Below are 23,419 nucleotides of genomic sequence, written 5' to 3'. Positions count from 1 at the left end.
GCTTGTTGTTGCCGTCTTCCGATCAAACCAATACAACTACTTATCATCAGTGCGAAAACATTCAGTTTCTCTCATCCAAAAATCAAACAAGAAATGTCTGGAAAGTTTGAGCCCAAGACCCCGGTCGAACTGGCCCCTCCCAAGGACGATCCCATCACTCTCGAGGAGCTGGCTAAGGCTGATGGTAAGTGGCAGAATGGGCCGACTTATGTTTTTCGTTTTCAAGGAACATCTCGTATCTCCATGTTGCGAGAGAGAACATCGCATCTTGAGTGATCATTGACCGCACCCGTTGAGGGGTAGTCCGTAACCCAATGCCAGCAGACCGCTTCTTCCCAGCACAGCTCAGATGTTTGCCTACAGCGGACATGTGCCTTCGTTTGGTTTTTTTATATCTCCACGGCCTCGCAAACTCCGTACCAACGAATTTCGCATATGGAACCCATGTATTCTGCGTCATGTACGGGAGTGTACTAATCTCATGTTTCCTAGGTTCCGACCCCAACGGAAAGACGTACGTCGCGATTAAGGTAAACCGACAACTATTTCTCCAGCAATGACGCACATTTCTCACTCAGTTTCTAGGGTGTTGTCTACGACGTCACTGGTAACAAGGCATACCAAGCCGGCGGATCCTACAATGGTAAGGATTCTCACACTCGGTATATGGATGCATGCTGACTCTCATTTAAAGTGTTCGCTGGAAAGGACGCCTCTCGTGCTCTGGGAAAGACCTCAACAAAGGCCGAGGATGTTAGCGCCGACTGGTCAGATCTTTCAGACAAGGAGAAGGGCGTTCTGAACGACTGGATCACTTTCTTCTCCAAGCGTTACAATGTCGTCGGCCGTGTTGCTGGGGCTACCAACACGGAATGAATCTTGGGGAGGGGAGAGGAGAATTGAGTCAAAGCTATGAGGAGTTCACGGTGGGGAAGGCAGAGATATCCTTCATCATGGTATGGGCATGATCGGGAGCAAGTGTAGACCTAGTCAGTTCTCAGCCCAAACATGCTCCAATGACACCGTGTTAAACTTGGTACGATTTCAATGCCCTTTTCCCACTCCTTCTTCATCCTCTTCAACTGGCTTCTTCCCCATCTCCACGTTGAATGGCGCACCGATTCCAATCTCTCACCTAACAGCGATGCAGTTGAACGTCACCCCCTCTTACGGGTGGTCGTACATCTGCAGACCTCCCAATGTCAAAGCTTATTCGACGATACATCCCCTGTGCGCAGGTCATACCTCAACACGTCGGGTCGCGCACAGCAGCTGTCGTTCAGATGCGATGCCACCGTTGTTGTCTAACCCCCCACTCATACACGCGTTCAGACCTGAGGGGGACAAGCAGGGGCTCGACTGTTTTGATCTACTCCTCCGTTGCGCTTAACTTTGGCTCCTCATCAAGCGGTTGGGTCTAGTCCGTTGCCACGCAGGTAAGTACGAGGACAGAAACCTCTCAGCGAGTCAAGAGACGGAACAGTCTCATGTCTGGAATAAAGTGAAAAGTGACGTGTCTCGGACTCGAGGCTCATGCACCGGATATCCTAGAAACATCATCTTGCATCTCAGCTCTCATATCCCCCCCCTTTTTTTCTCTCTCTTCGTCTTCTCCTCACCTGCAGCTTGCTCTACCCTCCCCAGAAAAACCGTTCCAGTGGAGCCAACCCAACCACTCGTTGTACAACAGTGTGTACTTGCAGCTGCATGGGCCCGGGTCGCCCGCCAGCTTCAGGACAACAGCTTGTCTCCCTCTTTTGCATGAACGCCTCAGATTCGAAGGATCGGGAGGAGAAAGCCAGCCTGCCTGCCCGTTCCAATGCAACCTTGCGTCTCAGTGGAGACAGCTGAGAGTACGTCCTCTGAAGCCTAGGGACTTTTTGAGTTTCAGGTCTACCTTGAAAACAAGACGCCCATGTACATCTTCGAAGTGAGAATAATGGGTAGAACGGCTTGGCGGTCGTGATGGGAGGTCCTTCGTATTCGTCAGGGAACCAGACATGTGCGCCGACTCATTGGCCGGTGGAAGCCTCCCGTCGATGATCTGAATCAATCTCTGATCGAGGAAGCTGGGCTTAAGCCTTCTGGGAAGAGTGACTGGCACAAAGTGAAAGGACTGAAGAAAACACGATGAGAGCCTTATGAAAGAGCCCTAACGTGGGACAAGGAGCGGGCCATGGATAAATGCCAGGATTGAGAAATTAAGTCTTAGAGCCAGTAACATTTGTAGCATTTGTGCCTCTGATCATATCTCGAACTTGAAGAGTGAACCATACCAAAATATTCAGACTGTCACGTCGCATGATTGGATGACTCTTGAGGCCAGTTCTGGCCCTCTTCACTTCGTGTCAGATTCACTGCGCATTGCATACGTGTAAGTTGGATGGTTCCTACCAGAAATCGAGATGCATGTATCACTGCATTCTTGGCTATCTAACCCGCAACCTATTTTCCACACCCCCCCTCGAAGAATAAAGAGGTGCCACTCGAGCCCGACCCTTGCGAAGAAGTAGCTGAGACCCGATGCCTATATATGCAAGTGCGAACACGACATGAATCAAATCAAGCCATCCCGTCTCGATTCAAATGAATCCCGAAAGTCCCTCGCGAACATTTTTGAACGTCATCAACCTCCTCCAACGTTTGGTGCGCGTCTTGTATGTGAACATGTGAAGGGCTCACTTAGCCCTCTGGTCGCTGTGTCATCCTTCATTACCCAACCATTTAGTAGGACAAGTTCCCTATCTACAATCAACCAATCCTACTCAAAGATTTATTTTCCTTGATCTTCTCTCCGTTCCGAGGTGGCGGTGGCTGCTGATCCCTTCAATGACGATGGCGCTTGCCGCCCACGCATTCTTCCCGGCCGAAACCGGCGGCGAAATGCTGGTGCCCTTGCTGGGACTGCCATGCCGAGGCGCAGTCATCGCAAGGGGTACTTTGCTGCCAGGAATTGCGGAGGACCTTGACGCTAAAGCATTGGTGGTTGGGATCGTTGCGGGCGAAGTGGCAATAGGACTTGAGACGGACGATGGAGTGGTTGCAGGTGAAGAGGAACTCCTCAAAGTCGCACATCTTGAACAAGGCTCGGGAGAGATGACGTTAAGGTTATATCGGTACTCGGGCTTTCATGACATGTTAGCTGTGATCTTGAGCCCTCTTTGGACGACTCACAGTCAATGTTGATTTGGAAGCTTGCGAACTTGAGGCTTTGAAGACTTTCAAAAGCTATGTCTCGCAATATGTGAATTTGGACGGAAGTCAAGTCAACAAATACCAAGGTAGAGAATGATCGAGTAGTTGAGATATGCCTCTGTACTGTTCATTCCTGACATCAGAGATGTCGATCTTATATACTTAATGTCCTTCACCAGTCGTCGGACGTCGTCGTCAACCTCGATCATCACGGGCGTTGAAATCCGTTTACGTCCAGCTGCAGGTCAAGAAGCTCCAATAGACGCACACAGTATCCTTTGTGACCTGGCATGCAATACCTGTCCGGTCGTCAGTCTCGCATGCAGGCTGGGTCAACGTTGGGGTCAATGTCACTAATTAATCACCAATTTCGCGTCCAAGACCCAACAGCTACCCTACGTAGATTAGTTTTTCGGATAGCTGAACATGCAGCTGGGTAAAGGAGGTTGCGCCATTGCCTTTTGACCGGAGGTGTGAGAGGTGGACGCAAGAGCTACCGCACCATGTCGAACCGGATACCTTGGGGCTCAGTCGCGGGGTCTCGAGCTGGTCTATCGGGTCTGCTCTAATCAGCGTTATACTTGAGCCACAAAGTTGTGTAAATTTGCACCGAGACTTGAGATAATGGTTAGTCGATACCTACACACTGGTCAACCCGCGAAGGTCTCGTCCGGGGGACATTCTCTCCAGAGAACCAACCCCACGACCCCCGCCGCGAAGGCAGGTCAAGCCCACAAGTTTTCCCGCGCATATGCTTGCTCGGATATTGGTTGCTGCAATTTTTCAGACTTTCCAAAAGGCTTTTCTTCCCAGAGTCTTTGCTTTTTGATTGCCCATGTCGTTCCTTGAGAGGAAAATGCTTTTGGTGCTTGCGGCCGAGGCTGATGTCTGAGGGTGGATAGTCCGGGCCAGGTCTTGGAAACCTCCGTAGGCTCACCGGTTGTAGATTTCTCTTCGTATTGGCTGCGTGTCACGAGGAGACGTCAAGAACCTGTCGGATTGTGGAGCGTGTGACATACGTGATCCAATCATTCACGGCCACCATGTTCAATCAAGCCACTTGCATCCTTGCGGCGCGGCCCGATAGGTGGTTATCGAGAAAGCCGCAAAGCTGGCCCTTGGCAGGAAGCAAACACGCACTAAACTCGGACAGAAGAGTCCCCGGCTTTCCATTGCCAACGGCGCGGGCGGGAGAGGTGTTGCGGATGCTATCCTATTGGGGAGGATGAGGGCCGATGGCCCCAACTGCTCTGGACTAGAGCGCCTACTTATCGTAGGGCAAGCATCATGGCAGGGAAGTCGCACTCGTCACCCAGTGAAACAGGGGACAAGTGATGCCCCCTCTCGTCTGGACGACCCGAAGACGTTCAAACGCTGCAGGTATCCTCCGGAGACCGGCGTACATTAGTGAAGCAAATTTGACTGTGAGGCAAGTCATCGGAAGTGAGGTCTGGACCCGTTGGGTTTTTCCCGTCAGGTGGGGGGGCAACACTGTCGGGAAACGACGTCTCCAAAAGCTGGAAAAAAGTGACATATCATAATGTGAGTTGCAGTTCAGGCCCTGATTTGCCCTGAGGTGCGTTGAATCTCGGGTGAGTCTCCTCACTTGAGAGATGAGGAATGAGGATACTGTACAGAATCCATACTACGGAAAGGGGTGATGAAGAAGAAGGAGAAGAAGAAGCAAATCGAACGATGCGCTGTTCACTTCGCTCAAAGGAAGAAATCTGAAAGGAGTCATTTTTGCGAGTCTTGTCTTGTCGACCTCGATCTGTGTCGCTGTCGAGTCCACATGCAGGCAATCGGGACTTGTGGAGCTGAGGAGTGCGCATTTGCGCAAAGTAATGGAGCGACATAGCCTCAACCTCGTGTTATTGCGCCGCCATGCAGATGAACTGGAAACCAAGTTGCAGAAAGAGCATGCTCTCTTCAGTCGTGACAGATCAGAACGGTAAGACGGTCTGGCGATGTCCAGAGTTCGAAGGGCTGACCCAAGTTTGTTCTTCAACCAGTCTACAAACCACGGCGAGCATTGAAGGCAACTATTGCCCTCAGCACTACATCAGCTGACACAGTGGAGGGCTTATTACAAGTTCTAGACCACCAGACTCATGGCTCCATTTCTGCGAATGGCATCCAAAGCCGAGTGCCACCTCTCAGGTCTCGGCTTTTTCGCTTCTCTCACGGCCGACTCTGAGTTTTCCACAAGCCTCAGTGGGCCGAGGCGAGGGCCGAAGATGGCAATTTACTATCGTTGTGATTGAGAATGTCGCAGCGTCGAATGATCGCGGCTTTCGCCAACTTTTCTGTTATCGATCCTCATTCGACATTGAAACAAATGCATCGGAGTGGGTTGCGGTGTTGACAAGAACCACTGGACAGTCCCTTGAAGTTGATGGTGTTGAGACACTGGTGACGTGCCGACTACAAGTAGAAGAATAGGGAATTGCGAACCACATGCTGGTTTATTTGGCAAGAAAGGCAGAAACGACAATTCCCATCTGAGCTAACTGGATTGGGAAGACGTGGAGTCGGTGGTGCCCATCTTGCGCTCGGTCTGGCACCCGTATCGCTGACTAAGCTTCCGAAAGTAGATTAGCTTGGTTCAACATCGCCGTGTTTCCTAACCGTCACCGAGAATATTACTGACCTTCCGCCAAGAAGCAGGCAACCAACAAGGCAACCGGGCCTGTCTGCCTAACGTCGACTTCTCACAATCGTCCGCCCTACTTTGGATGCTGCGCCCCTCATGCCTCGTGGTTACTCGTCCTCATCCCTCCTCACCCGTTGCCTTTTCCCGCCTGCTGAATGACTTGAATCTCTCTCCTTCCCTCGTCCATGTCGCTTCGTTGATTTCATCGCTCTTCTTCCATTTCGCCCATTGTCTTTCATCGATTATCGTCGCGCGACTGCATCATTGTTTTCTCGTCTGGCAATCCTTGTCTACAACGTGGAGCCTAAGTCGCCGCGTGCTCTTCCGGCCCCGAACGACCCACCACCGACCGGCGTCCAAACGCTATCAAGGTCCCTTATTCACCACGGTCCATCGGCCTCCGTTTCGCCTGACCTACTCGTTCGCAAACTCTGTCGATCCTGGTTGCGCCGACTTGAAGATTCCCGCATTTACTTGGACTGCTGCCTGTTGAGACGACGAACGTCCGATTCCGAGTCAACTACCCGTCAATTAGAGCGACGCATCGGGTATTCCCTGCCAACATTTGCAAGTTGGTCTACCTTTCTGTTTTCCCCCCGGGCACCTAGCAAATGTGCCTTGTAGAGGGTTCGGACCAGCGTCCCACCCATAGACTCTACTCTTTATCGAAGGAAATGGTAATTGTCTCTTCCGTGGATCTCGCATAGTTCGTATCTACAGTCTCGATGCGGCGGCCCAGCAGGTCATCGGAGCTGCGATGGCCCCACTACCATGGAGCACATCAACATATTTGACTAACACAAAGTCTCATCACTAGAAGAAACATAGCCATGTATCACGGGCAACAAGCAGGCTCGGTAGGCAACTCTAAGCCTTACTTCTTATATGCATCCATCCTCAGGCGCGATGCTGACTTTTTGAAATAGTCGCTGCCAACCCCTGATAACGCCAGTCGATCTCCATCGGATTCTATCGATCTCTCTCCCATCGAGGCCATGGCCAGGCCAATGGAAATGGATCAATTCAACAAACCCAGGCTGTCTTCGGACCCCATGGCTGCAAGCCGTGGCCTGAACACTCCTCCCGTGCCGTATGGCTTGATGAACTTCTATGCCGGTGATGATTCGCCATGGGTTGGATTCAATATGCCGGCTTCCGCATCTGCTCAACCTAGTCACCACATGAACCCCGTGGATGTTAGTAGGAATGCCCCCGCGTTTGCTAGTTGGAGAAGCAACGGACAGCCATCAGAGTGCGGCACCATCCCCCAGGCCTACCTGCCCTCCGACTCTGGCTATGAAAGTAGAGCGAAACACAGCATCGTCGATGACAGGTCCGTCTACGAGGAGAACACGGAAACCCAAAGCCTCGCTGGACATATGATGGAATTTAACCCTTTCCCTCTCTCAACGTCCACGTTTCGCGACGCTCACGTCCAAGCGTGGCCACCAGCACCGCCAGCACCAGTACAGACCGGCCCTACGGACAAGTTGATATGCCCAGATTGTCAAGCTCTTTGTAAGACAAAGTCCGAGCTGAAGTGAGTTGCGATCCAGTTCTGGTCGTCGCCGTCGTTGCCGATGTTTGTCCTTTCACATACTGACACTCGGGACAGCAAACACAACCAACGACATCGCAAGGCATTCAAGTGTGAGGTTCCTGGCTGCACTCGTAAGGAAGGTTTCGGTACTCCGAACGATCTCGATAGGCACAAGAGCAGTGTGCACCCGGAGCTTGATTCAGGTCCTCGTTGGCGCTGCAACATCAGTGCTCAATGCCAAGCAAAAGACAAGTTATGGCCTAGAGCTGACAATTTCCGACAACATCTGAAGCGTGTTCACAATCAGCCTGTCTCAGCAGACGATGATCTCAATCAATATCTCTGGCAGTAAGTTCCCATTCGCCTCCATCCCTTGACTCCTGTGCGTTGCCGTACGCATCCACATCAACGAGTCTTCTTCACAATCACGGAAATCTGTGGTCGAGATAAATAGGCTGATCACGTTAGCAGCCCATGTCAAAAGCCCCAAGAAACGTCGCGCACTGTGCAAGAAGATCTTGAAGGCGTAGGATCGGAGCTGTTCAACTTCGGCAGTGATTCTCAGGGATGGGAAATTTCCTCTCCGGAGCAGCCAATGGAAATGGATGATCTTCTCGTCGACCCATCCTTGACGAACATTGACGAGACCAGCAACATTCCGCTTGTTCAGAACCATCATGCTTTTGTCCAGCCGACGCAGATTTCGAGGCCACCATCAACAATCAAGCCCCTCCTTCCTGGAGGACGTACGCGTGATGTTCAGGCCCACATTACTGTGGATTTTCCCAAGAGCCTCGACGCTTGCTCTGATGATCTGAAGGAGTCCCCCATGGATTCCGTCAATGCCATGGATTGCGATCTTGCCCCTAAAGCTCCTGAATCGGAGTCTGAAAACGAAAGGGTCAGCTCACAGAAACCACCTGCAGGGGCCTGGTCATCTGCAGGCGAGGTTCTCAACGAACAAGATGCCCTCAGAATCCTGGAAAAGCTCCCCAAGGAGGTTATTGCAAAGTTTTTGAAGGGTCACTCCGATCAGAAGCCGTCACATGAGCCAACAACCAGCATCGAAGCCCATCGTTGCACTAAATCGGGCTGCAGCAAGACCTTCAATCGCAGATGTGAGTTGAAGAAGCACATGAAACGTCACGATAAGCCTTACGGATGTACCTTTTCTGGCTGCTCGAAGAGATTTGGCAGCAAAAATGATTGGAAGCGCCACGAAAACAGCCAACACTTCCAGCTTGAGGTCTGGAAGTGCAGTGAGAAGCGCACCGACGACGAAAACACGCAGACAGAGACAACTTGCGGGAAGGTTTGCCACCGTCGCGAGACCTTCCGCAGCCACTTGCAAAAGGAGCACAAGATGGACGATGCCTCACAAGTTGACAAGGCCCTCGAAGATTGCCGCGTCGGTAGAAACTGCGAGTCTCGCTTCTGGTGCGGCTTCTGTGTGAAGATTATCGAGATCACCAAGAAGGGCGCGAATGCTTGGACTGAGCGTTTCAACCACATTGATAACCACTACGCCGGCCGCGACAACGTGGCCAAGAAGGACATCTCTGAGTGGAAGAATGTCGACCCAGAGCTGCACGAGCTAGACTTCGCGGGCTCAGTGGACGATTCGAGTGACGCCGAGTCGTGCGATGAAGCCACTGCTTCACATAAGCCCTCTGGACTCATCATGAAAAGCACCACGACAAGGAAGAGAGGTGCAGATGACGACAACGACGAACGGGAGCCAAAACGCTTCAAGGACGCCCGTATCACACAGAGGTGGAACTGCGTACGTGCTCTTCCAATGTACCTGCCGCAAACCATGCTGACCATTGACTAGTGCAACTGCTCTCACGATTTTGACATTAAGACGACCCCTGCATGCATTCAATGCTCACACCAACGGTGCACCCGCTGTGAGGAACAACAAGTTCTCGTGCGGTAGAATGCTGGCATGTTGGACGGATTGTCTCTTCTCAAAGCAGCTGTCACTTCTACGATATCCTCTTTCGTTTCATCTTTCTCCTTATGATCAACGACTATAGGATTGTGCTATAATAAGGCTACGCCTCGGACGGAGTTACGGGGAACGTCAGGAAGACGTAGGGAAGGAATGCCAAGGTCTGCATCGACGGGAGCTCGAGGACACAAACAAACAAAACGTACAGATATGATATCCCCTTTTGGACAGAATCACATTGAGCAAGGAGCATCCCTCCTTGCCTTTAGAAAGCACCGACAAGACTCTGGCTGGCAGTGCCCGCCAAGGTTACATGAAATTGCCTCTGCGGCATTTTGTATTGTGAAGATGATTAATACAACATGATCCTACCTCGGAAGATGTAATCACAAACAATATATGCAAGCAAGACAACCAAGCTGTCAGAAAGTCGTCCGACCGCAGGCCGCGGAGCCAGGTTACCGTCACCGCTACCACGCACGCCCTGCCGCCCCTCCTCCGACTTCCCACGTGCCCTTGCCCCTTCGTCTCCCACATTGAAGGAAGAAAACGAAGCGTAAGCAGAGCCCCTGGGTGCCCTGACATCCCATCGCACATATGTCGACGGGAGACGCGGGTACGATTTCCAGGAAAGAAGCACCGAGGGAGGGTCCGGAGCACGACGACCCAACCAACCGCGAGCCGCGCCACCATCCCATCCCATCCCATCCCCAAAAAGTCTTTGGCGGTAGTGTCCCGAGACCTGGGGTTCTGGATTTCGTTTCTTTTTTGGCTTGGGGAGGGGGCGTTTCCTTGGTTCACGGACCGGTGCCTAGAACCTCCTTGGCCCTGGGTGCCAGCCATGGTTTTGCGAGCCCAAAGGCTGGAGTCGCGGAGACGCTCTCTCTCTCTCTCTCTCTCTCTCTCTCTCTCTCGCACCCACACCCACTTACACACACACACCCACTCACACACAAAGTGGTTACAACACAACCATCTATTATTCCTTCCCAGCCCCTGGGTCGTCATTTTGGGGGCCGGGTCAAGGTCAAGCCAGGCGGAAAGACACAGTCAATAATTGGCTGGATGCCCGAAAGTCGAACCACCTCGCTCTCGTGGCATGGCCTGAGGTGGCCGACGCCGTACTACTACATTTGGGGGCCGGAGAAACAGAGGGGTGGTGAGGAGGCAGGGCTGGCAGGGAAGAAATGCGACTGGTAGGCAGGGCAGGGCAGGCAAGCCGTCAGCAGTGCGCATGCAAACATGCTTCAGATCAAAAGGCGCATTCGATAACGATGAGGCTATGCAGTTTGTTTTGTTCCTCAGCCACCCCACCCCTCCTGGCGGTGGTTTCCCAGCAGCAGCCAGGATGTTGCGGATGTCGGTGATGATGTCCACCGGGGAGGTGAGGGGGAGCCAGGGACCGGGGAAGAGGAGGAGGGAGAGCCAGAGAGCGGTTATCAGGTATCAATGGATTTGATGCAGGCCCTGGCGGTGCGGCTGAAGAGGATGTCCTCATCACGTTTGACGGCAGTTGAAGATTGGTGGTAGCCGTTGTGATGGTATCATTCATGTTGGAGGTGGACTTGCAATTTCCGGTTCAACTCCCGTGTTGGTACGAAGAGTTGGTCATCGGGGTCTAGAGGATGTTGTCAACCATTCATGGTTCGACAACAACGATGCTGCGGCCGCCGATGTGGGCGGGACCTGACATGTAAGCTTGAATGCTGGGACAGAGCCTGGGGTTTCGGTCTCTCGGCAAGGGGAAGCGAGTGTCAAGTTGAGGGCCAGAATCGACCGCCGGGACAAAATGTAGGTGCCTTGATGACACTGAAGAGGGATCAATTGGCGTCAGGCTGTTGATCTCGTCGGCGGGTCTCAGGAGAGACCACTTTTTCAAACCCGGCCATATGGCGGGCGTGAGAGCCAAGCCATGAATCCCATCGATCTGTTATTGAACGAGTTGGGTGGTTAAGCCAAAGGTGCGCTAGGATCTCAATCCTAATCTCTAAGGCGCGAAAACATCCTTACACCGTGCGTACTGATCATTTGTCATCCGTTGTCGTTGGTTCGCAAAAGACCAGCTTCGTGTAATGGGTTATGTACGGCGTAGTTGCGGAGTAGCCCTGCCAGTATGTTGGGCCTGGTGTGATGAATGCAACGCGCTTCTGCTGGGTCCGTTGATAGAGCGTGAAGGCCCAACTAAGGCTTACATATGTATCGGCCACTCCGTGCGGCACGTATGTTCCAGGCCAGAAGGATTGTTGGAAAGAAGACAACTTTGGAGGAAGATGAGTTCTAGTGCCGTTACCGAGATGCTGGAATCCAACACGGGCGTGTTTTCTCTTCCTGGCAACTCTCCTGTGTTTCAACCACGAAGCGAGGCCATTTGGTGGCCTGGACAACACCACATCCCGCCTTACTGGGCGGTAGCTGGCCGGAAATCCAAGATCTGTCTTCCAGTGATCTGCCGACCTTTTGAGGGCAGGGCTAACGGGCCAGAAGGATTGGTCTCAGAGCAAGACACGCAGGTATCCAGCGACACAGTCCACACAGGAGACTTTGACGCCATTGGCGACAACCAACTCGGAGTGTTGAGTCGTGAGCGCGCATTTGTGCGTTGAATGTTGGAATTACCGCGCACTCCGCGCGAGTCTGCGCGCACCAGTCTCGACCAGGTTCGCGCACTTTGCACCATGGGTAAAGACACACACACCCCAGACCAAGCGACGACGACGCGTTTGATCTTGATATGAGACATATGCCCATGATGATCGGTTGAAGACATTTGCAAACATGCCCAGCGAGCATGCTTGGCTTTCCAGACTCCACAAGATCCTGACATCTATCGCCCTTGCAGCCGATGATCCATGGGTAGTGGGTGGGCTGGCTTCCGCCCGCATCGTGGTTGCGCCTACGCTGCGCGGTCCTTTGACAACCTGGTAATATGGACCTGGTTCGAAGGATGGATCAGGTGCCCAGGGCTCAGACGGAGGCAACGCTTGGGTGAGGGGGGTGCTGCAGAGGTCAAAATAGCCGCCTGTCTTGCCAGGACTGCCGCACCTCTTTTGATCTTTGCGTTCAGCTATGCCTCGACCGGCCAATGGCAGTGAGATTGACTGGCCCAGCTCCAGAGGTTGGGGTCCAAAACCAGGGGCCTTTTATCGCAGCAGAGATGAAGCTGCCAGAGAAAAAAAGGTAAGTCAGTCCAGCATTGGACGCCTAGATCGCGTGGGTGACCAGCAATCCGGCAGGCAAGCCTACTTCGTGTTAGTCCCGTCTGCCCACCCAATTGTGGATGAAGCGCAGGCGAGCCCCTTGGCTGCTTAACGCGGGAAAGATGTGGCGGCGATTTGGAAAGTAGCGAAAATGTTCTTCAGAAGTACCTGCCGGGGAAGGAGGTAGCATGGTCGCATCGGTTCGCCAGATGAAAATGATAAGTCAGGTGGGAGAGCAGGCCTAGGTCTGCACGTGGCAATTAGCATGGAGTCCATATCAATATCAATCGCTGGTTCTTGCTCCGCGCGCAAATGTGCGGGCGGTCGACTTGGGGCGCTCAGAATGGCTTCGGCTCCAAGTGCAACGTCAACGGTGCAACAGGATATTATCGGTGATAACGTCTGCTCTGCAAGTCTCCACGACGAAGCATGCGCAGGTCTTCTCGCAAGACCGACAGTAGACAAGGGTACCGTATCCCCGGAGCTGCAAGTGGTAGGGTTGATTTGCTGACTTGTCTGCCTGATCCCATGGGTCGACGGTTCCTCTGATGGTCGCCGGCCCCCTCTATTCGCACAGGATCCAGCCACTAAACAGGGGCGGAAGCAGTACCCAGCCAACGAGGACCCAGCAAGTCGGGAGGAGGATTTAGGGCATGATAGGTCGTAAAAACGGATGGATCAATGGCCTGTCTTGGCCTGTCTGTAGGTAGTGATATTCGTACGTACGAATCCGTACTTCATACCTTGCTCTTCGGGACTGACGGGCTTATCGTGGTGCTAAGCGTTTATGGCTTCTGAATAAGGCACGGGTTGCAGGAGTGGAAATGGAGACACACGCCATTAATGCAGTGAAAGGGTGAAGACGCTGCGCGCTGCAAGAGGAGTGACGAAGCGGCGGTGGAGGTAACAATTTGGGAGCTTGGTGCCGCAGAACGGGACCCCGACTCCCCGTTGCGGTCGAGGCCGTTGATGCCACCCAGGCCCTAACCGTGTCGAGAGATTTGACACGACGACTTTTGCATGTTGACGCGCCCGTTGAGGCATTGATAGGCATGGAAAAGAGGCCCGTCGTCTCCATTACGGAGATATCCGTCGTTTAAGGAGACCATTCGGGCGATTGAGACCTCATTTGGTACTGTTGAGGGTTCGTCGGGGTGCTGTCGGGGTTTTGAACCGCAGCTTCTCCTGTTCCTCGCTCGCAGAGTCCGTATCCGCGTGGGCACCAGTGGGTTCCGTTCATCTTCAGTCCGTCCGGAACGGGGAGCAGCGAATACAGCGTCTGGTATGGATGCTGGACGGTTGGCGCGTGGCCTAGCAGGGGAACAAGAGGTTGAGGTCGCACAAGGGCAACAGGGGCTGGCTGTTGGACATGGCCCAAGAGGCCGAATCGATTGCCTCAATGGGCGTCCTAGCCAGGGCCCGAACCGGGACTGCACGGGGCGCTAGACGGGACGGACCTAAGATGGTGGAGGAGGTTTAATGAATGTCCTTTGAACAATGACAGGCTACAGCTCAGCGCCTCGGCGCATCTTGAAGGTCCAATGGCGCGGGTTGGCGCTGATGGCTGTCTCGTATGTCCTTTGGGAAAGAATTCGTCAGATGGATGGGATGGCCTGGACAGCAGAGTACCGTACCCGAGCGATATGCAAGATGGGGGCGGGCGGCGACCGGCAGGGAAGAGAAGTGAAGTTGAAGACTTAGCTTGGTTGAGTTGACTGCCCAGTGGCTTTAATGACGAGTGGCATGGCTAGGAAGGCGAATTCTGCCCATTGAAGACGGGATGAACGGGAGGTTGATTGTTTCGGGGGGGAGGACCCGTCCGCACGTAAGGTAAGGCAGGTACTACCTGGGGGCGTTAGTCAGCCTGCGTCAGCGCAAAACGCCCCCTACTCACGTAGGGGGGAAAAAACCCCTTACTACTAAAAAAAACCCTTGCTACCTAAGTTAACCCCCTATTGCTAAAATCATTATTTTCTCACTAAAATGACTTATTTCTTTTTACTTAGAATAAACTAATTATACTATTTTTTACTTTATATTTTTATAAAAATAACTAAGATACTTCTTTAGTTTAGCTTAAAAAGTAGCTTAAACTATTTATATATATTATATATATACTAATTAAGGTTTCTAATATAACTATTAACTTATTTTATATATTCTCTCTATTTAGAAAGTAGCTAAAGTTTATCAAGTTAGCTATATTACTATTAGTAATATTTTAAAGTATTTAGAGAGCTTTAGAAGCTTTTTTAAACTAGAGGGCTAGCTAAAAGTTATTGCTTTAGGTAAGGATATTATTTTTACTATTTTTACTATATAGCTATATAAAATAAGGTTTCTAGTTTCTCTAGCTATAATTTAAGAAATAGTAAATATTTTTAAGCTAATAGAAGTAAGCTTTTAATATCTAAATAGTAGTTTATTAACTAAAAAGCTAATTATTTTAAACTTTAAGTCTTTAGGTTAATTAAACTAATAGAGCTCTACTAAAAAAGTATTAAGTATAACTTAACGTTAATTAAGGTTTGGTTTAATTATTATAAATTCACTTTTAACTAGTATAAACTTAAGCTTCTAGAGATTTAGAATATTAATAAATCTAGTTATTATATTAGCTATTTTACTAGCTAAAAATATATTATTATATTATAAAGTAAATAGAAATAAAATATAGCTTTAGAAGTTATTACTTTAGTAAATTATAAGTTATATATTCTTATAAAATATAATAATATTATTAGTAGTATTACATTAGTTTATATTATATTTAAAATATAGCTTATTATAGCTTAAGCTAACTATAATATTTAAGAGAGAGTATATTTTCTCTAATTATTTATTACTTTCTTTAACTAAGAGATTATATTAGATTTTATTAAGTATTTTAATAACTAGTTATATAAAAACTTAGCTAAATATTAATGCTTTAATTTTATAATAGAGGAGTATTTTAAAGTTAATATTTATAGTTATCATTTTAATAACTTATTTATTTTTAGTATAAAGCTAAATTATTATACTAAATATATAGAGATAGCTTAATATATCTCTATTAAGAGATTATATTAACTATTATTTCTAAATAGCTTTTTTAGTTATATTAATATCTCTTTTATAAAATATTATTAAGATTATAATATTATTATTAGCTTTTTCCTATTTTATATTATATATCTATTATGGCTAATAGATATAAGAGTTTTCTAGCTATTTAAAAAGTATTAATAAAAAGCTATATAATATTAACTTTCTAAAAATGCCTTTATATTTATAAGAGGTAACTTTATTAAAGCTTTTATTAGTATATTAAATACTATATTTACATTAATAAATATTATAAAAAGCTTTAAAAAGTTAAATATCTAGTCCATATAACCTAAAGTTATATTAAAACACTTTATAAAGAAGATATAAAAAGCTAATATTACTATATTAATTTACTTTTTTATTTTTTTACTATATATAGATTACTTTACTAAAATAGACTTTCTAATTAATTATATTACTAAGAGGTATATACTACTTTTTAGTTTACTAACTTACTAATAATATTACTATATAACTAAATATCTTAAAAAAGGCTAAATCATAATTTATTAAAGTAAAAAGTTTATATAAGATAGAAATATATATCTTTAATACTATATAAAAAGACTTAAATAAAGTAGATAGTAAAGCTAAACTATTTATTTATTATTAATATACCTTTTTTTAAATATTATTAAATAGTAAAAGAGGTAGTTTATTAAAGCTATGTCAGTAGAGATTAAATATTAATATATCTATATAAAAAGAGAGGCTAAGAAATAATACTTAGAGGTATATATAGAGTACTTAAAAACTAAAAAGTAGTTAATTAATAGTAAAATAAAAATATTAATATTTGAATAATAGTTCTGTTATATTAGAAGAAATATTAATTTTATTACATTTAATATAAAAAACCCTTATTAATTCAATAAGTTTTAGTTTATGTTTATAGTTAATATAATTAACCTTAATTTTAAGCTACTACTAAAAGAAATATGTAATTATATAAAATATATAGTAAAGCTTTTAAATTAGTTAGATATTAACTAACTATTATTAGATATAGTAGAAATATCTACTAACTTTATATTTAACTTAGATATTTTTATTAAAGCTAATAATCTTATTAAAGATATTATTAATAATATAGTATTAGAATTAATAGTTAACTTTAATATTAATAATAAAGTTAATAATAACGTTATTAATAAGTTTAAACTACTTACTTTACCTCTACTATTAATGCTAACTATATTTATACTAATAATAAAACATAAATTAAAATATTATATTATTATAGAGAGGGTTAATACTTAGAAGGCTTAAGAGGTATAATTATAAATAAGAATAATATTTATAGTGCTTTAAAGTTAAACTTAAAATAATTATGCTTAAAATAAGCTTATAAATAAAGATATAATAATTATAAAGTTATAAATAGCTATATAATTATTTTAAACATACTATTAGATTATGTATAATAAGATAATTATAGCTATTATATTTTTATTATTATAAAATATAGTTATAGGTAGTTAATGAATATATAAAGTTAGTAATTATAATAATGAAGTATTAAATTAACTACTTTTAGTGTTTTAGGTAGTAAGGGTTTTTTTCAGTAGTAATGGGTTTTTCCCCCCCCTATATGAGTAGGGGTCTTTAACGTTAGCCTATGCCGCTAGGACCCCCAGGTACCTCCCATGGACTACCTATTCGTACCTAGGGCACATTCTCCGGACTCTACCTACCTACCTACCTGGACCTTACCTACCTACCTACCCACCTACCTACTACCTACACCACACCTACCGCAGGTAAGTACGACAATGGAAGACACTGCGCGGAACAGTGATCGAGGGGTTGGTATCTCTACTTCCACTCCGAGTCTAACGAGTTCAACAGATTGACACTCATCTTTCCCTCTTCACTTTTGACGGCGTGTGAAATGTATGCCGGGTACATTTGCAGGTGAAATTTGAAATTCGAAATTGAGGTGCGACTTGCGATGCGCGGTCTTTTCGTCAACTCCACGAATACAACGGCAACCACCCATCCACGGCACTACACTACCTAGGGGGCCGATGGGCATGGCATCACTTTCCATTCACTTTCGCTGCGAAGCAGAATGCGAACCAGCGACCTCCCCCACTCTCTTGGACGAGTGGAGGAGAGAGGTCCCCGATGCGACGCAGCGCGCTAGGGCTCGCTAGGTGTCCGTAGTGAGCTAAAGTAGCTGCCTTGCCATGTCCGCCTTGCGGGGAGCCAATCTATCTCTACCCTCACCCTCCTTTTCTCGCCTGTCAATGTCAACCATCGCTGCCATGCCATGCCATGTCATGCAGCGCTCTCTTTCGCACTCTCTTTTTCTCTCGCTCTCTCGCTCTCTCTGTGTCGTCTCGACCGCCTGCCCCTCCGACACATTTGTCACTCTCCCTTTTTCCACTCAGAGCCCCCCCCCCCCCCCCCCCCCCGTCGGCGATCTTTGCTTGCTTTTGCTCAGCTCCTGACTAGAACCCTGCATCTTACTGCTGTTCCACTTCCTCGACGGCCGCCGCAATGGGTTACCACCTAGTGATGTATACTACCTTACGCAGTAGAGTTTGACTCCCGTCGTCGGTATTGAAATAATACCAGGGGTTCCCTTACTTACAAAACACGTTGCGGCGCGGAACAAGTGGACGCTTCGACCAGTCTCCCATGCCAATCTCCCGAGACCTGGTATTCTTTATTTCTTTCTCCGTTCCTTGCTCGCCATCTCTCCCCTCTAATACGATGACCCTTCTGCCATTGGCTGTGCCATTGGCTGCAGACACGACATCCCTCCGGCCCGTATCGACACTCCACGGCCCATCATCATCCCAGGACCTGGGTCTTGGTCCAGCCATGGAATCTGGAAACTGGATGCTGTACGGATACACCTTCTCTAGACTGCCCCAGTCCGGGGCTTCTCGCGCTGCAGGCTCACGCATCTTAAAGCCAACGACAAGAAATCCCTGCTGAAATGGATCAAATACCTCTATCTGGGGCGGAACGCACCGTGGCCAATAAGACTTATCAACCCAAATTACCAATACCCTCACCACCGCACCTGACCGACACTTCCGACGGCCGACAGGATCATGACGAAAAAGACGCCTTGCTTGAGTGGAATCGGCTTGATCGAGTTGAGATGGGCTGAGTTGGCATTCTTCTGCTGCAGACGAGACCTTCTGCCCATGACGCCAGACGTCTTGATTCGCCAGCCGTAAGGCAACTGAAAAAAAGGCAACCGACGTGCCGTCCTTCTGCCTGGATCTGGAGACAAGGGCATTCATACAGCATGCCTTACCTACTCAGGACGACTCAACAGAAACACCTCTAGTACCTGCCCTTCCTTCGTGGGGACAGAGACAGGCATCCCAAGGCGCAGCGGCCAGCCCTGGCGTCTCTCTACCCACCCTCCACAACCATCACCACCATTATCTGTTGCCATGATGGTTCGCGCCCCCCAGGGGACCCCCCCATGCCCTGCACCAACCGGCCGCGATGCCATCCTGTATAATTTTATGTACATACTTACACATGCAAGCCAACAGAGGCTTGGGCTTGCTATCTCGTCCGCAGCCTTTGGTGTGCTAAGGTTGCCAGCACGCGCTGCGGAGGGCGGATGTTGCATATGCACACCCCTGAGCCCCAGGCAAGAAGTAGGGTAGGGTAGGTTGCAGGGAAGATGGTGTTGATGATGATGGGCCGCTCAACCGCAAATCCTTGCCGTCCTTTCACTGGCCCTCACCTCTCTCTAACTCGCTCTTCCCTTCCGTCACCCAACTCCTACGGAGTAGGAGTACATACACTTGCGGCTCTGCTTGAGTACGTATCCCTCCTTCCCCGGCCAGTCTCGGGGTTCTCTGGTCTCCCCAATCTCTCTCTTCGGCCTCTGGCTAGGGAATGCCTGGCTGGGTGCCCTGGCAGACTTTTGTGTATCCACCATGCAGTATGTGAAGTGCACCTTGCCGACTTATAATACCCTCTGCTCCGCCACTGGACGCTGGAGGTAGGTCCCCTTGATGCCATCATCAAGTCTTGTGTTGTTCGTGCCAAGTGTGAAGCGGGTTTCTTGTGTGCTCTCGCATTCTGTCAAGCATTTTCGTTCATATAATTGTTCCCTCCCGTCATCATCAAAGTCTTAGTTTGGACTTGTCCTCCCTATCCTCACTCCACCAGCCCTATAGCCTTGTCAAGGACGGGTTCATTCCGTCATCAGGCTGAAGACCTCCTCGGACTGCACCGACACTAACACGCCTCCTGCCTCCTCTGGACAAAACACATCTTTCAATATTGCACCACCCCAAGGACATATAAAACCATCAGTTGCCTCGCCACTGGCCTACTTTCAGAACCGTTTTCTTGGATTGTACTACAGACCCCGCACAATCCTCCGCCATGGACTACCTCTACCAGAATGTCCATCAGGGACATGCTCACCAAGAGCAGGTATACTATGACCAGCAGAGCTTCACCCAGCTGCCTCTCACTTATATGGACGGATCAATGGCGCCAAACTCTGGCCCACCAGTCGACCCTAGCTTCGAATACTCTCAACCACAGTTCCCGTCGACATGGCCCAGCCAAACGCACCAGATCCAGCAGTACATGGAAGGACCCAGGACATCTTTCTTCATGGCTTCCCAGATGCAAGCAATGCAGAACCTCAACCGCCCAACCCAGACCATGAACCCTCTTCCTGCCGCGTCGCAAAGGAGACACGGGTCTCCTTGCTCCCAACAGACTCTGTCCAGCAGCGACTCCCACAGTCCTCCCACGGAAAGCGACGTTCTCCCTGCAACGCCTCCAGACCAGTCAGCAACTTCTCCTTTCATCCAGCACAAGCACTTTGCTGCTGTGGGATGGGAGACGCAACAATACCAAGCCCACGCACTTCTCGGCATGGGATTCCAGGGAAACGCCTATGTCAACCCGCACGACGTCAACAGCACCCAGGCCATGTTCGAAGAGGAAGTTGTCCCAACAGACTTCAAGCCCAGCAGGACATTCAGCTTCTACACTGAGTCTGATTCACTCAGCATTGCTCAGAACAGCGCCTTCACCTCGCGACAGATCACTCCTGAGCCCATTATTAAGAAGGAAATCCAGCACGTCGAACAACCCTTCCCTGCCTCCTATCCAGACCCCGAGCCCACCAAGTACGAATCCCCAGAGCCAACAATCAAGGCCGAGATTCCCGCCTTCGACGACGATGAGAATGACTTGGACTTCAAGCCCAAGCAATCATCATCGAGGAAACGCAACCGCAATCCCAGCGCCAAAGCCCTTTCCAGCTCGCCCGAGAGGAAGAGGTCAAGGACCAGTAGCAACAGCCAAGGATCCAGGGTCAGCGCAGCGGTTCCTTCCACCCGTGGGTCTAAGATTCTCTGCACTGAATGCAAGACCCCTTTCTCGGACGAGAGCACGTACCAGAAGCACATGAAGCAGCACCACACGCGTCCCTTCGTCTGCGTCTTCAACTACGCCGGCTGCCCATCCACCTTTGCCAGCAAGAACGAGTGGAAGCGCCACGTGAGCTCCCAACACCTCGCCCTCACCTACTGGCTCTGCACCCAAGACGGCTGCGACAAGACCACCAACCCACCAAACACTCGCCGTTCTTCTTCTTCCTCTTCGTGCTGCCCCGACTCCCCGACGCCCCCTGCCCTGCCCAACGGCGCCATCTTCAACCGCAAGGATCTTTACACCCAGCACGTTCGACGCATGCATGTTCCGCCAAACGTCCGCAAGTCCCAGAAGCAGAAGAAGCCCTGCCCCGAATGGGACGAGCACCTCAAGGGTCTCCAGGCCGAAGCCGAGCAGACTCGCTGCGACCTGCCACGACACATGCGCTGCCCTGCCGTCGGCTGCAACCACGAATTTAACGGCCCCCAGGCCTGGGACGAGCGCATGGAGCACGTCGCCCGCCACCTCGAGCGCGCTGCCGACGGCAAGGAGCCTGTCGTCCGCTTTGGCGGCGAGGACGACTTCACTCTTACCAACTGGGCTTCGAGCCCACAAGTCTACGTTGTCCGCAGGACAAACACCGCCGAGGGGTGGGAGCTCATAAACCCGCTCAAGGGCGAGGTTGGTCCCTCCTCAGGCAACGGGAAGCCTGGCAGTGGCACTGGCTACGTTGCCCCGTCGTTATCTTCCTCGCCCCTCAAGGAGATTGTCGTTGCTGGCTGCTCCGATGAAGACGCGGAGGGCGAGGATGAGGAGTAGACCTCCCTCACCTGAAGCTTTCTACGTTTCTTTTTGCTAGTTTTACTACCCAATCTTGCTTTCTACTAGAGATGTCTGTCGTGGCATTTCAAGGCGTTTTAATTCGCAAGCGTCTTCCACTTTTTTGTTGATACCTCTTTTCTATCACCATTTCTATCTAGCTATCTACGAGTACATTTACTCACATGGGCGGTGTTTTTGATTTTTTCTCGTCCTTCAAACATGCTACTTGGGTCTGGTTCTGCGACGGGAAAACGCACAAAAAGATGAATCATTAATAGGGCGATAGACCAGGCACACATGGGATGGGATGGGGAGGGGCACCGGACTTCATGATTGTTATGACTTTCAGACATTGATAGTATATTGATACCAATTCGATCTGTGCCCTTCAATGACACTCAGTCTTCTCCTCCATGCTACGCGATACAGTGCAGACTTGCACCTTCGTCGCCTCCAAACTGGTTTGATGAGCACGCGGCTCCCCCTCCCACGCGAGCCCCTGAGCACCATGCAACCACCACGACCTTTTGACGCTCCCAGCCTTGCATCAAGTTGAACCAAGAGTAAATATGAAGCTTTTACCGCGCTTAAGGTCGCCTTACGTTGACCTCCATTGTGTTTGAGCCTGGCGGAAACGACGCACCTACCTACACTTCGCGGCAAGCAGCTGCGAGATGGCTTCGCGCGAAACTGGACTTACCGACACGACCAGTCCACTTACACGAACAAGCACCGCCAAACCCGTCGCAATCTCCAGCGATGGCCAGCGGCAGTCCGGGGGCAGCCCGCAAACCCTGAGTAATGCGGCTCAATCGTCCATTCGCTCTCCCTTCTGGGCGCTAAACCAAACAGACCAGACCAGACCAGACCAGTGCTCCTGCTGCCGCTGCCGCCGTCCACTGCCCTGGGGCGTTGTTCCGCCCGGGTGATGTGCGTATCTGATGCTGACAGGTGGCCAGGTGTCGTCGTTCCGCGCCTCAGGGCTGCATCTCGCTACGGCAGCAGAAAACGGTGTTTCTCTCGGGTCTCTCGCATGTCTCTCGTAGCGCAGCTGCGCGCCGAATCCTCTTACCGTCTCCCGTCAGCATCTTCATTTCGAGATTTCAAGGTTCTGACGCCCCATGGGTACAGTACACATCCATTCCGCCCCATTCCGCTGCCCCCTGTGCGGATGTTCTGGCCCCCAAACCCGGCGGCCCCCATCTTCATCTTCTGCTCCTCTGGCCAACCGAGACGTACAACATGGGCAAAAAGGACTGACAGGGGCGCACCCGCGCGCGGGAGAAAGAGAGAGAGAGAGAGAGAGAGAGAGAGAGAGAGAGAGAGAGAGAGAGGCATGTCAGCACTAGTACACGTTGGATACCGGTGCGGCCCTGCAGCTGGGCGGCGGCGGCCCTTGGGGGGGGGGGGGGGGGGGGGTTGGTATAATAAGAGGTGATTGATGAACGGCTTCTTTGCCCGTCATTGGGGAGGGAAGACGGCGGTGGAGACACAGCCACGCGGGTCGCATGGCAGCCAGCCCAGGAGGCCGCGTTCTGAGGGCTAACTAGCTCTGGTTGCGGTTTAGAGTTTTTCGGGTTGGGAAGATTCAA

General features: G+C 49.6%; 3 protein-coding genes across 3 annotated transcripts; all 3 read left to right on the top strand.

The window, feature by feature from the left end:
• Positions 1 to 93: 93 nt before the first annotated feature.
• Positions 94 to 876, top strand: MP3 (putative steroid-binding protein 3; the record flags this gene model as incomplete). Its single annotated transcript, XM_037328464.1, has 4 exons — positions 94 to 184; positions 493 to 530; positions 586 to 643; positions 695 to 876. The coding sequence occupies 4 exons, from the start codon at positions 94 to 96 to the stop codon at positions 874 to 876; spliced, it is 369 nt and encodes a 122-aa protein (XP_037173109.1).
• A 5,802-nt stretch (positions 877 to 6,678) lies between these two features.
• GLI2 (Zinc finger protein GLI2) lies at positions 6,679 to 9,327 on the top strand (the record flags this gene model as incomplete). The annotated part of the gene is made up of 5 exons (XM_037328463.1): positions 6,679 to 6,705; positions 6,775 to 7,388; positions 7,464 to 7,736; positions 7,860 to 9,171; positions 9,223 to 9,327. The coding sequence occupies 5 exons, from the start codon at positions 6,679 to 6,681 to the stop codon at positions 9,325 to 9,327; spliced, it is 2,331 nt and encodes a 776-aa protein (XP_037172599.1).
• A 10,670-nt stretch (positions 9,328 to 19,997) lies between these two features.
• On the top strand, positions 19,998 to 21,824 carry CGCA056_v013218 (uncharacterized protein; the record flags this gene model as incomplete). The annotated part of the gene is made up of 1 exon (XM_037328462.1): positions 19,998 to 21,824. One exon carries the CDS (start codon positions 19,998 to 20,000, stop codon positions 21,822 to 21,824), a length of 1,827 nt encoding a protein of 608 aa, XP_037172598.1.
• Positions 21,825 to 23,419: the final 1,595 nt, after the last annotated feature.

This window comes from Colletotrichum aenigma (assembly GCF_013390185.1).
Source record: "Colletotrichum aenigma strain Cg56 chromosome Unknown KSG_Cg56_contig09, whole genome shotgun sequence".
Classification (NCBI taxonomy): domain Eukaryota; kingdom Fungi; phylum Ascomycota; class Sordariomycetes; order Glomerellales; family Glomerellaceae; genus Colletotrichum; species Colletotrichum aenigma.
Note: the sequence above shows the minus strand (reverse complement) of the source record. Positions and strands in the feature narration are given on the sequence as shown.